This window comes from Callorhinchus milii, unplaced genomic scaffold (genome assembly GCF_018977255.1).
Source record: "Callorhinchus milii isolate IMCB2004 unplaced genomic scaffold, IMCB_Cmil_1.0 Scaffold5, whole genome shotgun sequence".
NCBI lineage: Eukaryota > Metazoa > Chordata > Chondrichthyes > Chimaeriformes > Callorhinchidae > Callorhinchus > Callorhinchus milii.
In genome coordinates this window covers 68,895,675-68,908,986 of record NW_024704746.1, presented here as the reverse complement: position 1 = coordinate 68,908,986, position 13,312 = coordinate 68,895,675, and the positions used below count along the sequence as shown (strand labels likewise).

General features: G+C 50.6%; 1 protein-coding gene across 10 annotated transcripts in view; it reads right to left on the bottom strand.

The window, feature by feature from the left end:
• Nucleotides 1–13,312, bottom strand: part of shank3a (SH3 and multiple ankyrin repeat domains 3a) — a 110,859-nt gene that overhangs the window by 80,088 nt on the left and 17,459 nt on the right. For 8 of the 10 annotated variants that reach the window (XM_042334877.1, XM_042334876.1, XM_042334879.1 and 5 more), the window contains 4 exons: nucleotides 7,281–7,389; nucleotides 6,585–6,736; nucleotides 5,732–5,899; nucleotides 5,373–5,489 (listed from right to left, as the gene is read on the bottom strand). In XM_042334877.1, coding sequence (XP_042190811.1) covers nucleotides 5,373–5,489; nucleotides 5,732–5,899; nucleotides 6,585–6,736; nucleotides 7,281–7,389 — 546 coding nt within the window. Of the gene's footprint in view, nucleotides 1–5,372; nucleotides 5,490–5,731; nucleotides 5,900–6,584; nucleotides 6,737–7,280; nucleotides 7,390–9,562; nucleotides 9,926–11,236; nucleotides 11,452–13,312 lie in introns of those variants that run through there. The other 2 variants (XM_042334881.1, XM_042334882.1) reach the window with 2 other exon arrangements.

The following is a 13,312-nucleotide window of genomic DNA, read 5'->3' as shown; positions in this document are numbered from 1 at the left end:
CCCACATCCGCACCATGACTGGCACGGCCTACCACCACCTCCGCAACATTGCCAGACTCCGCCACTGCCTCACCCCTCAGGCCCCCAAACCCTCACCCACGCATTCGTCACATCAAGGCTCGATTATGGAAACTCCCTCCTCATCGGCCTTCCCGACTCTTCCCTTCACAAGCTGTAGATCATCCAAAACTCTGCAGCTCGTGTACTCTCGTGCACCAGCCTCCATGACACCATCACTCCCACCCTCGCCCATGTTCGGGTCCCGACCTCTGACTGTCCAGCACTTTGGGACGTCCTCCCGACATGAAAGGCGCTCTATAAATGTAATTTTGTTGTTGATGAAAGGCGGCCGCCAATTGCGCACAGCAATGTCCCACAAACAGTCGTGGATTGAGTGACTAAATTATTAATATTATTATTTTTTTGTGAAGGGGTTATTACCCCTGGAAAAGCCAATCGAATAACAACCGGGTTCCTACTGACTGCTGGTAAACAGAGGTGTGTGGAATAAGGAAACTTGTCCAACGTTTCACCCTGCCGGGAATCGAACGCATGTCCTCTCGCTTGCGAGGCGAGTGCTCTAACCACCAAGCTACAGGCCTCCACTATATATAGAGTACAGCTCGCTGTACACAGTGAATATACAGTTGGTTACAGCGTAGTGGTTTCAGTCAGTCATAGTTATGATAATCGTCATGGATACAGTCCCGGTTTGGGTCTTGGCGCTGCCACTGGCTGTCAGCCATTTTTCAGAGTTCTGGGAACTATCTGCTGAGTCTCCGGTTCACCCCACAGTCTCACTGAGCGCAGACCACCTGCAACGCCAACACACTGGCTGCCTCGGCAAAAATAAAATAACAGTCATTTTGATTTTGATATCATGCTTTCACATCAGGAGGACATCTCAAAGCACTTCACAGGATTCATTGTAAAGTGTGGTGACTGTGTCTTTAGGCGAATACAACAACCAATCTGCACACAGCCATGTCCCACAAACAGCCATGAAGTGAGCGAGCGATTTTATCTGGGGGATTGTCGGCCAGGACACTGTGGGGAGAGAGAAACTCCCTTTTCTTTTCAAGTCGTGTCATGAGATTTTTAATGTCTGCCTGAACAGGCACACATACATGCACACACTGTACACACATGTACACACATGTACACACACAAACACACAGTGTGCGCAAAGCATTGGAGTTAATCATACCTGGCACCCCCAGAGCTTCAGACAACCCTCCTCTGCACACACAATGTGTCACCTCATTCCTAACACAGTGCGTCTGTGCTCACCACGAGGCAAGCCAGAGAAAAATCCCATGGAAACGTTACATAATTCGTTCTGTGTATGAAACCATCCTACACTCGGCATAAAATTAAGGACACAAGGAGCTGTCACAAGGCAGGCTGTATCTGTGGATTCACTGTTAACAAACATGATGAAATCCAAACACAGTCATTTCCATTTCATCTCTGTGCTTCATAGAGACATCCAAAAAGATGAGTGAACGAAGGATTTAAAAGCAAGACAACCCTTCCCCCACGCACCTCTGTGTCTCTTCATCAAAGAGTGGTAATGAGAGGCATTTGCTGTTTTATTTTCGGAGAGCTGAGCTGGGATGAAATAATAATAGTTGCACTTGATATTACGCCTTCAGAACTCTGCAGCTCGTGTACTGTCCCGCACCAGGCTTCGCAACCACATCACTCCCACCCTCGCCCTCGCTCGCCTCCACTGGCTCCCCATCCCCCAGAGGATCGAATTCAAGATCCTCATCCTCACCTACAAGGCCATTCACGGCCTTGCTCCCTCCTACCTCTCCGACCTACTATCCCCCTACTTACCTGCCCGTACCCTCCGTTCCTCTGGCTCCGGTCTGCTCCACATCCCCCGCCCCAACCGCCCTACCATCAGTGGCCTTCAGCCTCTCAGCCCCGAGGCTCTGGAACTCCATCCCCCAGTGCCTTCGTCGCTTCCTCCCTTTCCTCCTTCAAGGCCGGTCTCAAGACCTTTCTCTTTGACCGTGCCTTCAGCTCCCCTCTCGACTCTCTACCCTCTCCTCGCTCCCTCCCTTCACTCTCCTCACCCTGACCATTTCCCCCAATGCTCGGGTCCTGACCCAACTGTACAGCGCCTTGGGACGTCCTCCCGACGTGAAAGGCGCTCTATAAATGGAATCTTGTTGTTGTTGTTATCATGTCTTCGAGACGTCTCAAAGCGCTTCATAGAATATGCTGTAAAGTGAATTGATTGTATATTTTGTGGGCAAAACATGGCAACTAATTGCGCACAGCAGCGTCCCAGAAACAGTCATGGACTGAGTGATCAAATTATTATTATTATTTTGAAGGGATTAGCCCCGGTAAAGCGATCCACCAATCAACTAATAACCAGGTTCCTACTTACTGCTAGGTAAACAGGCGTGTGGAGTAAGGAAACTTGCCTAAGGTTTGGCTCTGTCTGGGAATCGAACCCAAGTCCTCTTGCTTGCAAAGCGAGTTCTCTAACCACTGAGCTTCAGGATTCCATAGAAATGTGTTGGTAGCAGTGTTGTCTTGTTTGAGAGTTTTCTTTGACCGATCGGTGTCCTCACACTCAGGGAGGAGGTCTGATTTCAGCAGCTGAAGATCTCATACATCAAATGTGGCGTAAGGCTTATTAAAGATGATCTTAAAAAGGGAAAATGCTTCTCAGCATAAGAGATCTAAAGTGGGCTTTAGATCTAAAGATCTAAAGAGATCTTAATTGGTTCCCAGAGGCGAGCTTTCCGTGTCAGTGTGTTTCGTGCTGAGTCAGACAATCCTGACTTCAATCACCCTGCACAGCTTCACTCCTGCTCTCTCTTGGCTTCTCTCTCGCTCTCACGTCACCTCACCCCACTCTCTCTCTTCTTTTTCTTTCGCCCACAACATATACAGTCAATTCACTTTATATTCTGCAAAGCGCTTTGAGACATCTCAAAGACGTTATAAGGCGCTATATCAAATGCAAGGAGTATTATTGTTTCTCTTTGCTTACTATCTCTCTTGGCTTCTCTCGCGCTCTCTCTCATTTTCCTTCTCCAGTCTCTCTCTCCACACCCCCACTCTCCTTTTGTCTCTCACACTCTCCTTCTTTATATCAGGTACTTTGAGCTCATAGTCTGAGCTGATGCTCCAGCACAGTGCTGGAGGAAGCACTGCATTGTTATGTCACTAATAATGATAATAATCCTTGCATTTGATATTGCGCCTTATCACGTCATTGAGACGTCCCAAAGCGCTACACAGGATATACTGTAATGTGAATTGACTGCATATCTTGTGTGCGAAATGCGGCAGCCAATTGCGCACCTCGACGTCCCACAAACAGTAAAAAAAACTACGCAAATTGTCTGAATGTTGACCGACAAGTGCACAATCACTGCGCCTCACAGCAGATCCTGTGAAGAGCTTTAAGCCGTGATAAAATGTTTGCATTTCTACTCTTTGCTCTTCTTTCCTCTCTCCCTCTGCCCCGGAGGTTGGATCGGGAACAAGTCAAGGACAGATGTGCTGTCTCGGAATGAAATGCTAATCTCCAGCATGGATTACCAGTCAGAGCATGAAACAGTCTGAGCAGCCAGCGTTATCTGTAATGGGGCTGAGGCGGGCTGTCACTCACACAGGCTCCTCAGGGCCCAGGGCTGCCACTGCTCTATAAGCTTGTAAATTTAGCACTAATTTCAATCAATATCCCCCCACCCACACTCTGCCCTTATCTTCTGTCCTTCACTGACAATTGGGATTAACCTCCACACCATGACTGCTTCTCTCTCTCCTCTTTAAAGTGCTTCACGGGATCCACCACCAAGTGTAGTGACCGTGGATTTGTAGGTCAACATTCAGACAGTTTGTACAATGATATAATGAGGTTTTAGCTGGTTCGGACGCTCATATACATACTGGGTATTAGCAGAATGAGATTATGGATTCCTGTAGCGTAGTGGTTGGAGGGTTCACCTCGCAAGCGAGAGGACCTAAATTCGATTCCCAGTCAGGGCGAAACATTAGGAAAGTTTCCTTACACCACACGCCTCTGTTTGCCTAGCAGTTAAGAAGGTACCCAGTTGTTGGTTGATTGGCGGATTGCTTTTCTGGGCAAAATAATTCCTTGAACAAAATAATAATAATAATTTGGTCACTCAATCCACGACTCTTTACGGGACACTGCTGTGTGCAAATGGCTGCCGCGTTTCGCCCTCAAAATACACAGTGAATCCACTTTACAGTATATTCTGTGAAGCGTTTTGAGACGTCTCGAAAACGTGATAAGCTCTCCGACCTCCTCACTCCCCAATTCACCACCTGACGCCTCCGCTCGACTGGCATCGGCCTCTTACTTGTCCCTTGCACCCTCCACTCCACCATTTCAGCCACTATGCCTCTGAAACTGTGGAACACTCTCCCTCATTCCCTCCGCTTGCCCCTTCTCTCCCCTTTTTCAAGTCTTGCCTGAAAACCTTCCTTTTCGACCATACCTATGGTCACCTCCCCCTCCCTCCGGAGTCAGTGTTAAGCGCCCTGAATTGCTACCCTGCATGGAGGGTGCTATAAAAGTGCAAGCTGTTGTTGATAAAGTGCTATATCAAATGCAAGTATTATTAGCATCACATTATACCCACTTCAGACCAGACCTTAAACCAAGGGCCTGCCTGTGTAGGTTTGGATGACAACAATCCTGGGACAAATACAGACAAAGACAATGAATTTACAGTGAATCCTGACACGTCTGTCGTGAACGGCAATGTATCAAACGTCAGATTATTTTATTGACCGTGAATCTGCTTGAGATTTACAAATGAGACTGAGCGTGTAACAGCAACACTCTGACCTTCGTCCCCACAGCAAATAAACCCTCCTCTCCACACTGGTCTCTCTGTCTCTCTGTCTCTCTCTCTCTCTCACAAAATGTCAATGATGTGAGTCTGTGTCTGCGCACAGCCTGACACACATCTCCCTATCGCTAAAGTCGCCGCAAAATTGTGGAGAATTCTTAAGTTTAAATTTATACAAAATTGTGTAAGTTCATAATTCACAAGTGCTGCCAACCAGCGCCCACAGCCCACTGCCCCCCACAGCCATCCTTTACCACCTCTCCCCCACAAGCCCACTCCCCCCACAAGCCCATGCCCCCCACAAGCCCACTCCCCCCACAAGCCCATGCCCCGACAGCCCCACTTCCCCCACAGCCCCACTCCCCACCACTACCGCCCTCCCCCCATTCCGCCTATACCCCTCCCCACACAGCCCCACTCCCCCCACAGCCCCACTCCCCACCACTACACTTCCTCCCCAGCCCACCTAAGCCCCTCCCACATCCCCCCTCCACTGCACTTCCTCCCCACCGCACTGACCTGGTTGTAGAGGGCACAGATGTGCAATGCAGTGTTGCCCGAGGCATTTTGAGCCCCCATGTCTGCCCCATAGAACAGCAAATGCTCCAACTGCTGCACGTGTCCGTAACGACAGGCCTGTCAACGACACAGCACACACGTGTCAGCCACAACACATGCAAGTCAGTCACAACACAGCATACACGTGTTATCCACAACACATACACGTCAACCAGCACAGAGAGTGAAGCAGAGGTGAATATTAGGGATACAGGAGACAGCAGAGGATAGCAGGGGAAGGAGGGGAAGAGTGCGGGTGTAAGTCAGGGTTCTGGTGTGATACAGCCATTTAGAGCTATGGAATGAGCCAGGACACTTACTTGGTGGATTTCCTGCCAGCCATTTTCATCCATGCAGCCCACAGTGGCATGGTCGTGGAGGATGAGCTCACAGCAGTAGGGATCACCACCCACCATGGCGCTGTGGTACAGTGGTGTCAGGCCCCGGCTGTCCTTGTAATCCGGAGATGCTCCCAGGTCCAGCAGCGTCTGTGTGTGAACAGGCCACATGTTGGTCTCAGCCTTCATCTGATACACGCCTCACCACCTGCCGTCTTTATCATCATGTAGTGACCGTGGAGGCAAACGATCTTACACATTCAAACGCCACCAGTTGTGGAAAATCGTGAGGAATGTGAGCTGGGAAGGTATTCACTGAAGTGAATCGATGGTCGAGCCTTCTCTGCCCCCACCCTTTGGAATTCCATCCCACAGTCCCTTTGCCTCACTCCCTCTCTTGCCTCCTTCAAGGCACATGTCAAGATCGTCCTCTTTGACCATGCCTTTGGTCACCTTTCTACCCCCACCTTCACTGCCCTCCAACCTTCCTGATCCTAACCCCCAGCTTGGGTACAAATCCCTAACTGTCCAGCGCCTTGGGACGTCCTCTCGACGTGAAAGGTGCTGTACGCATGTAATTTGCTGTTGTTGTTGTTGAAGTGTATTGTGTGTTGTGTACATGAATGCAGCAGCCATAAACAGCTGTGCAGTTTATGTGGGAGATTGCTGGCCAGGACACCAGGAGAGCAAAAGTCCCTTCTCTTTTCTCAATAGATCCTTAACTTCTGCTTGAATGGGGGACAGAAGGAGGCCTTGGTTTAACTGAGTGAGGGAGAGGGACTGAGTGAGGGGGAGGGACTGAGTGAGGGGGAGGGAGCCATGACGCGGTACCTACTATCAGGGCCGTGTGGTTGCGACAACGCGCTGCCTTGTGAAGTGCCGTCAGCCCGTCCCTCGTCCTGAAGTCCAGATGAGCTCCACCATTGCGCAGCACCTTGATGATGTCAGCATTGTTCACCAGCTGGGCAGCCGCAGTCAGAGGGCATTCTGTGGGTCAGAGTGAGAGACACTGCTTACAGCACCCACCACGGGGGGGGAGGGGACACAAGGGGGCCAGGAATCATGGGGAGGGTGGTCATGCCTCACAGGTCATTGCCAAGCTCCCGAGAGGCATAATAACAACAATAATAATAATCCTTACATTTGATATAGCATCTTATCACGTTTTCAAGACGTCTCAAAGCGCTTCACAGAATATCTGTGAAGTGAATTGACTTTATATTTTGTGGGTGAAACTCAGCAGCCAATAGCGCACAGCAGCGTCCCACAAACAGCCGTGACCAAATTGAGTGACCACATTTTAAAAATTTTTTTTAAAAAGGATTATCACCCCCGGAAAGCAATCTGTCAATCCACTACTTACTGCTGGTAAACAGAGGCGGAGTGTAAGGAAACTTGCCTAACGTTTCGCCCTGTCCAGGAATCAAACCCAGGTCCTCTCGTTTGCGAGGTGAGCGCTCTAACCACTAAGCTACAGGATCCAGAGATGTGGATTCCATGTGTCCTGAATGCTGCTCTCCCTCCCCCTCACCTCCCGTGTCCGGGTCGTGGTAGTTGGGGTCCAGCCCTTTCTCCAGCATCTTGGAAACTTTCTCGAAGTTATAAAGCTGAATGTTCTCCATAAATTTCTTCAGATTCGCCTGTGAGACATGTGAGGAGAGAGAGAGCAGAGTGAGAGTTGTGAGGAAAGCGCGGTGATTAGAGCGAGCAGCTTGTGAGAACCACAAGGAGACAATAGTACGATCGCACTTGGAGTACTGTGCGCAGTTCTGGTCACCGCAATATAAAAAGGATATTGCAGCGATTGAGAGGATACAGAGGAGGGCAACCAAAATGATTGAGGGGATGGAGGGACTGGACTACGAGGAACGATTAGATAAACTAGGCATATTTACACTGGAAAAGATTAGGTTGACGGGCGATATGATTACGCTCTTTAAGATTCTGAAGGGAATAGATAATGTAGACCATGACAAGCTGTTTTATCTTGTGCTGAACAGTAGAACCACAGGACACGGCCTGCGATTGAAAGGGGGTAAATTCAGAACAAATCTGCAGAGACACTACTTCAGTGAGCGGGTAGTAAGTGTATGGAACAGGCTCCCGAGGGAGGCAGACGGTGGAAGCAGAAAGTGTTGTTTGTTTCAAGAACAAATTAGATGGGTTTCTGCTAGTAAGTAATATCTGGGGAGAGATACAGTATATAGTTTGGGACACGACATGTCAAGCAGCTGCCAGGATGGTGGAAGGTGAACAAGATGGACCTTGGTCTACTTGCGTCTAGCAAATTCTTGCGTTCTTATAATAATTATCAGAGTGTTGTATGTGAGAACAGTGAGGATAGAGAGTCTTTAGAGAGCGCGGAGCTGTGAGGAACAGAGACAGTTCACAGCCTATGAGAGAGGAGAAAGGGAGAGGTGATCAAAGTGCGACAGCCATCCACAAGCAGCCAGAGGTGAGCTGCACATACCCAGAGGCGATGTGTTCAAGGCTTTAACATAGTGAGGAGACATGACGGGGAAAATCAGACAAACAATTCCTTTTGTCTCAGGATTGTTAACAAACAAATGAGACATTAAAGTGAGGCTCTGCCTGTGCCTGTTCAGGTGGACATAATAATAATCCTTGCATTTGATATTAAAGATCCCGTGGCACTGTTGGGAAAGAGAAGGGAGTTTCTGTGTGTCTCCCGATGTGCTGACTGACAATGCCCCAGATAGAATTGGTCATTCACTTCATAGCTGTTTGGCGGGACATCGCTGCGTGGCAATTGGCTCCCACATTTGCCTATAACATACACAGTCACTACATTTCACATGAAATGTACAGTTCAGCAAACCCCCGCCTGACGCAACCCACCATCAGCCGCCGGACTTTCTGCCATTCTGCCTCCATTCTCCGGAATTCCATCCTGGAATCCCTCTCCCTCCCTCTCCCCCTCCTTCTTGGAGTACCTCCCCCTCTTTCCTGGAGTCCCTCCCCCTCCTCCTGGAGTCCCTCCCCCTCTCCCCCTCCCTCCTGGAGTCCCTACCCCTCCCTCCTGGAGTCCCTCCCCCTCCCTCCTGGAGTCCCTCCCCCTCTCCCCCTCCCTCCTGGAGTCCCTCTCCCCCTCCCTCTGGAGTCGGTCCCCCTCTCCCCCTCCCTCCTGGAGTCCCTCCCCTCTCCCCCTCCCTCCTGGAGTCCCTCCCCCTCTCCCCTCCCTTCTGGAGTCCCTCCCCCTCTCCCCCTCCCTCCTGGAGTCCCTCCCCCTCTCCCCCTCCCTCCTGGAGTCCCTCCCCTTCTCCCCCTCCCTCCTTCAGTCTCTCCGTAAGCAGCTACTGACCAGAAAACATACACAAACCGGCCAATAACACAGCAAATTCCCACAGCTGTCCGTCCGCACGGCCAGACAGACTCCCATCTCCTGCACCAATTAGCAGCGAGCTGCATGCCTCAGGCACCTCAGCTTGGTATCAGCCTTCATTCCGCGAGCTAACTAACACCACACATTCAAACCGCTCCTCTCACCCACATTTGTGGACTGAATGTGGACAGCAGGAGTTAATGGGAAGGAGTTGGGTTTGCTAGAATTCCCCCACCACCATTTGCTAACAGACAGAGCTTATGTTGAAGTGTGAAAGGCAAAGCGAATGTGAGTTCTATTAAAGAAGCTTTCTGAAGAGTCAGCACCTCTGCATCACGAACCATTGCTGGTCTCTGGGCCCTGCACCTCACTGCTGTTCCATTATTAACCATACTGACAGAGAGAGCAGCATGTAAAGAGGTCACATTAAACATGTATGTGACGAAGAGCCAATTCCAGCGCTTCCCTACCAGGGTTTGAGTCTGATAAACCGCAGACTCAGTGTAACCACCTCTTCTGGGCCTCGGTCCATGTTATCCTGTTCCTTGGCCAGGAACTTCAACAAAACACCAGGAAGCAAATGGCCGGCAGCAGTCAGTCATTTTGTTGTGCTCTCCCCCCGCTCCTCCACACCCCACTCCCCCGGGCGACGATGGGCTCTGATTTCCTCCCCTTCCATTCTGTAACCATTTTGCTGTGAATCTGCCATTTCTGTCCTTTGTAATAAAAACTTTCATTGTAAAGGAATCAGCTTCCAGCCATGCTCTGTCACTTGCTCTCACCTCCCGAACAGGAGGTTGTGGGTTTAGCCACTACATCCCAAAACTATGGACCACTCTTCCTCTATCCCTCCCGCCACTGGCAAGCGCTCTGGGACTCTACCCTGTGTGGGGGGCGCTATATAAGTACAAGTTTTTTTTAAAAAAGGGATTATTTTCTGGAAAAGCGAACCGCCAATCGACTAACAATCAGGTTTCTACTTACTGCTGGTAAACAGAGGCGTGTGGAGTAAGGAAACTAATGTTTCCTAACGTTTTGCCTGACTGGGAATCGAGCCCTGACCTGGGAGCGTGGACGCATAGTGTAGAGGGAACCCGTGCCATCACCGACCTGGGAGTGTGGACTGCAAGAATTTGGGTTTATATAGCGCCCTTCACGTGGGATAGCGTTCCCAGAGTGCTTCACAATGGTGGAGTTATTGTGAAGTGGACAGATAGTGTAGAGAGGGCTTTACTGTGTGTCTATTCTGTGGTCACTGACCTGGGAGTGGGCATGGACAGGGTAGAGGGAGCTTTATCTCTAACATGTGTTGATGATATGGTTAGGTAGTAAGTCCCCAATGGAGAGAAATATAAACGTTGAATAATAATAATAATAATCGTTGCATTTGATATAGCGCTTTTCACGTCGGGAGGACGTCCCAAAGCGCTTCACAGAACACACTGTAAAGTGAATTGACTGTATATTTGAGGGCGAACGCGGCAGCCAATTGCGCACAGCAATGTCCCACAAACAGTCGTAGATTGAAAATGACCAATTTATTATTGTTTTTGGTTTTGGAGGGATTATTATTAGGCTCTGTGTGGAGTAAGGAAACTTGCCCAAGGTTTCGCCCTCTGCCTGGAATTGAACTCAGGTCTCTCACTTGCAAAGTGAATGCTCTAACCACTGAGCTACAGGACTCCACAAACACATGTAAACAACACTTGTCTGAATATGAGACGAGCGGAGCCTCATAATTACTTATTACAAAATGAGGGTAATTGAGATGAAGGATTAATGTAAGCAGTGTTTTGAAGCTGGTCTCTTCAGCTCCGCCCTCCGCAACTCCAGATCACTAGAACTCCACAGCATATTCTCTCTCTCACACCATCACCCATCCCCGCCCCACTCCTCCAGCTCACTCTCACATGCTCATTTTGTATCTTTCTCTCTCAGTCACTCCCAGACACTCACGCCCACACTCACACACACTCTCTCACACACTCACACACACTCACTCTCTCTCACTCTCACACTCGCTCTCTCACACTCGTGCTCTCACACTCGTGCTCTCACACACACTCTCACACATACACACTCTCGTGCTCCTGTCCCGAAGAGGCTGAGCTGAGCCTGGCAGGCACAGACTCCGGGTACCTTACTATTAATCTTGGCCACGCGCTGTCTCTGTAAACGCTGCTCCCCTTCCTCCCGCGTCTCTCTCCTGCTCAGCACAGATCCCATCCTGGACACAAGACTTCCAGGTCACGGAAAGAGAGATATTCCAAGTCTCGGAATAATCCACCTCGGGGGATGTGAAGACAAGCCCCCTCTCTGTCGCTCTCCCCGTCTCCCTCTCTGTCGCTCTCCCCGTCTCCCCCTCTGTCGCGCTCTCCGTCTCCCTCTCTGTCGCTCTCCCCGTCTCCCTCTCTGTCGCTCTCCCCGTCTCCCCCTCTGTTGCTCTCCGTCTCCCTCTCTGTCGCTCTCCCCGTCTCTCCCTCTCTGTCGTTCTCTCCGTCTACCCCTCTTTGTCGCTCTCTCCCTCTCTGTTGCTTTCTCCGTCTCTCCCGCTCTCCGTATCTCCGTCTGTCTGTCTGTCTCTCTCCCCCCTCACTCTCTCTGTAATGTTCCTCTTCCCCCCGCCCCTCTCTCTCTCTCTCACACACACACACACACACACAGTGTCTCTCTCTCGCTCACAAACACTATCTCTTTGGCTGTTTCTCTCTCTCTTCCTGACTGTCGCTCTGTGTCTCTCACAGCGTTTTGCTTGGTCTCTTTTTCTCACTCTCTGTCTCTCTGAATCTCTCTCTCTGGCAGTTTCTATCTCTGTCTCTCACACTGTATGCCGCTCTCTGACTGACTGGCTCTATCCGTCGCTCTCTCTCTCACACAGCGTCTTGTGCCCAGATGTTTATGATGTGGACCTTGTTCCCCTCCCCCGTGCCCCCATCCTCAGAGGATGAGGAAAGGCACCGCCCTCAATAGAGTGTCACAGAGAGAGCTTTGTTTCCAACTGTGAACCCCAGCGTCACAGCAAGGGAAGGTCTGCCTTGCCCACCGTCCTGCCCACCAGTCCATCCGCTGCCCACCCAGTCACTGCCGGCCGATCAGCCTGGACAGACGGACAGCTGTGCTCAATGTGATGTGACCATAATGGACTTGCATTCACTGCCACAATTAATAATTATCACAGCAGCTCAGCCTTGAGGGAAAACGGCAATCTGCCAGCCAAATAACACTAACCAGTGCCCAGCTAACCACGCCTGGCTAACCAATAGTAACCAACAGCTGTCTAACCAGGGCTACTGACTGACAGGTCAGACAGAATTGGGACAAGGAACTATGAGGGATTAGGATGAGGAGGGAAAAGAGCGAGCATTGACCAGGGCGGCCTCCTCCCTCACAGACTCTGGCTCACGTCTGCCTCACGTGACGTCTCAGGCCCTTCCCACCCCCATGCGCACGATTCCACATTCTCAGCTCCATGAATTGTTAACGTTAATGGAACCTTCAGCTTCTTCCCAACGCACCAGTCACAACAAATCCCATCCAATCCCATCGGACAGCACTGACTGCGCTGGGGGAACGCCGCATTGATAAAGATGTCGCCCTCCGAAAGGGAATGAAAAGCCGTGTCACTGACTGGATCTCCCCCGGCAATCCAATTCCTGGAGGGTGTACGTGGGAGGGAGTGAAAAGGAATTGGTGTGGGGACAATCCTCCCGGAGGTGGGGAGGTAAGCGAAAGTTTCATGGAGCTAAACGGGCTCCAAGGTGGCATGTTTGGCAATGGAATGCCGGAATCGAGCCAGCCCTCTGTGACGGTCTCCGGTCCTGAGCCAGATGGGTCCTGATGACAACACAGCCCGGCCTGGCTCATCAGCTTGACTTGACTTGGAAGGGCAGACCAGTCACTGGGGGTAGGGAATCCTCCCCCTCAGCTCCTGTTAACCCTGCCGCCAAAGCCTGAACTAACGGAGAGGGTGGTCCTAGCTGGACAAGCAGCGGGAAAGCTGGCCAGACGGTGCTAGCAATAGTCAAGCTATGTGGGTTTATCTGGTTAGACTGCAGCAGTTACCGCAACGCACACTCTGGGGTCCCCAAGCTTCGTTCTTGCCAACCTGCTCCTAAGCCTCTCTAGGGTTGGGTAAGCAGGATGTGTCCCTTCAGGGAGAGAGAGTGAGCATTCCATTCCAATAAACATTTCCGGATGTGTAGGTGGGATGCATGGAATTC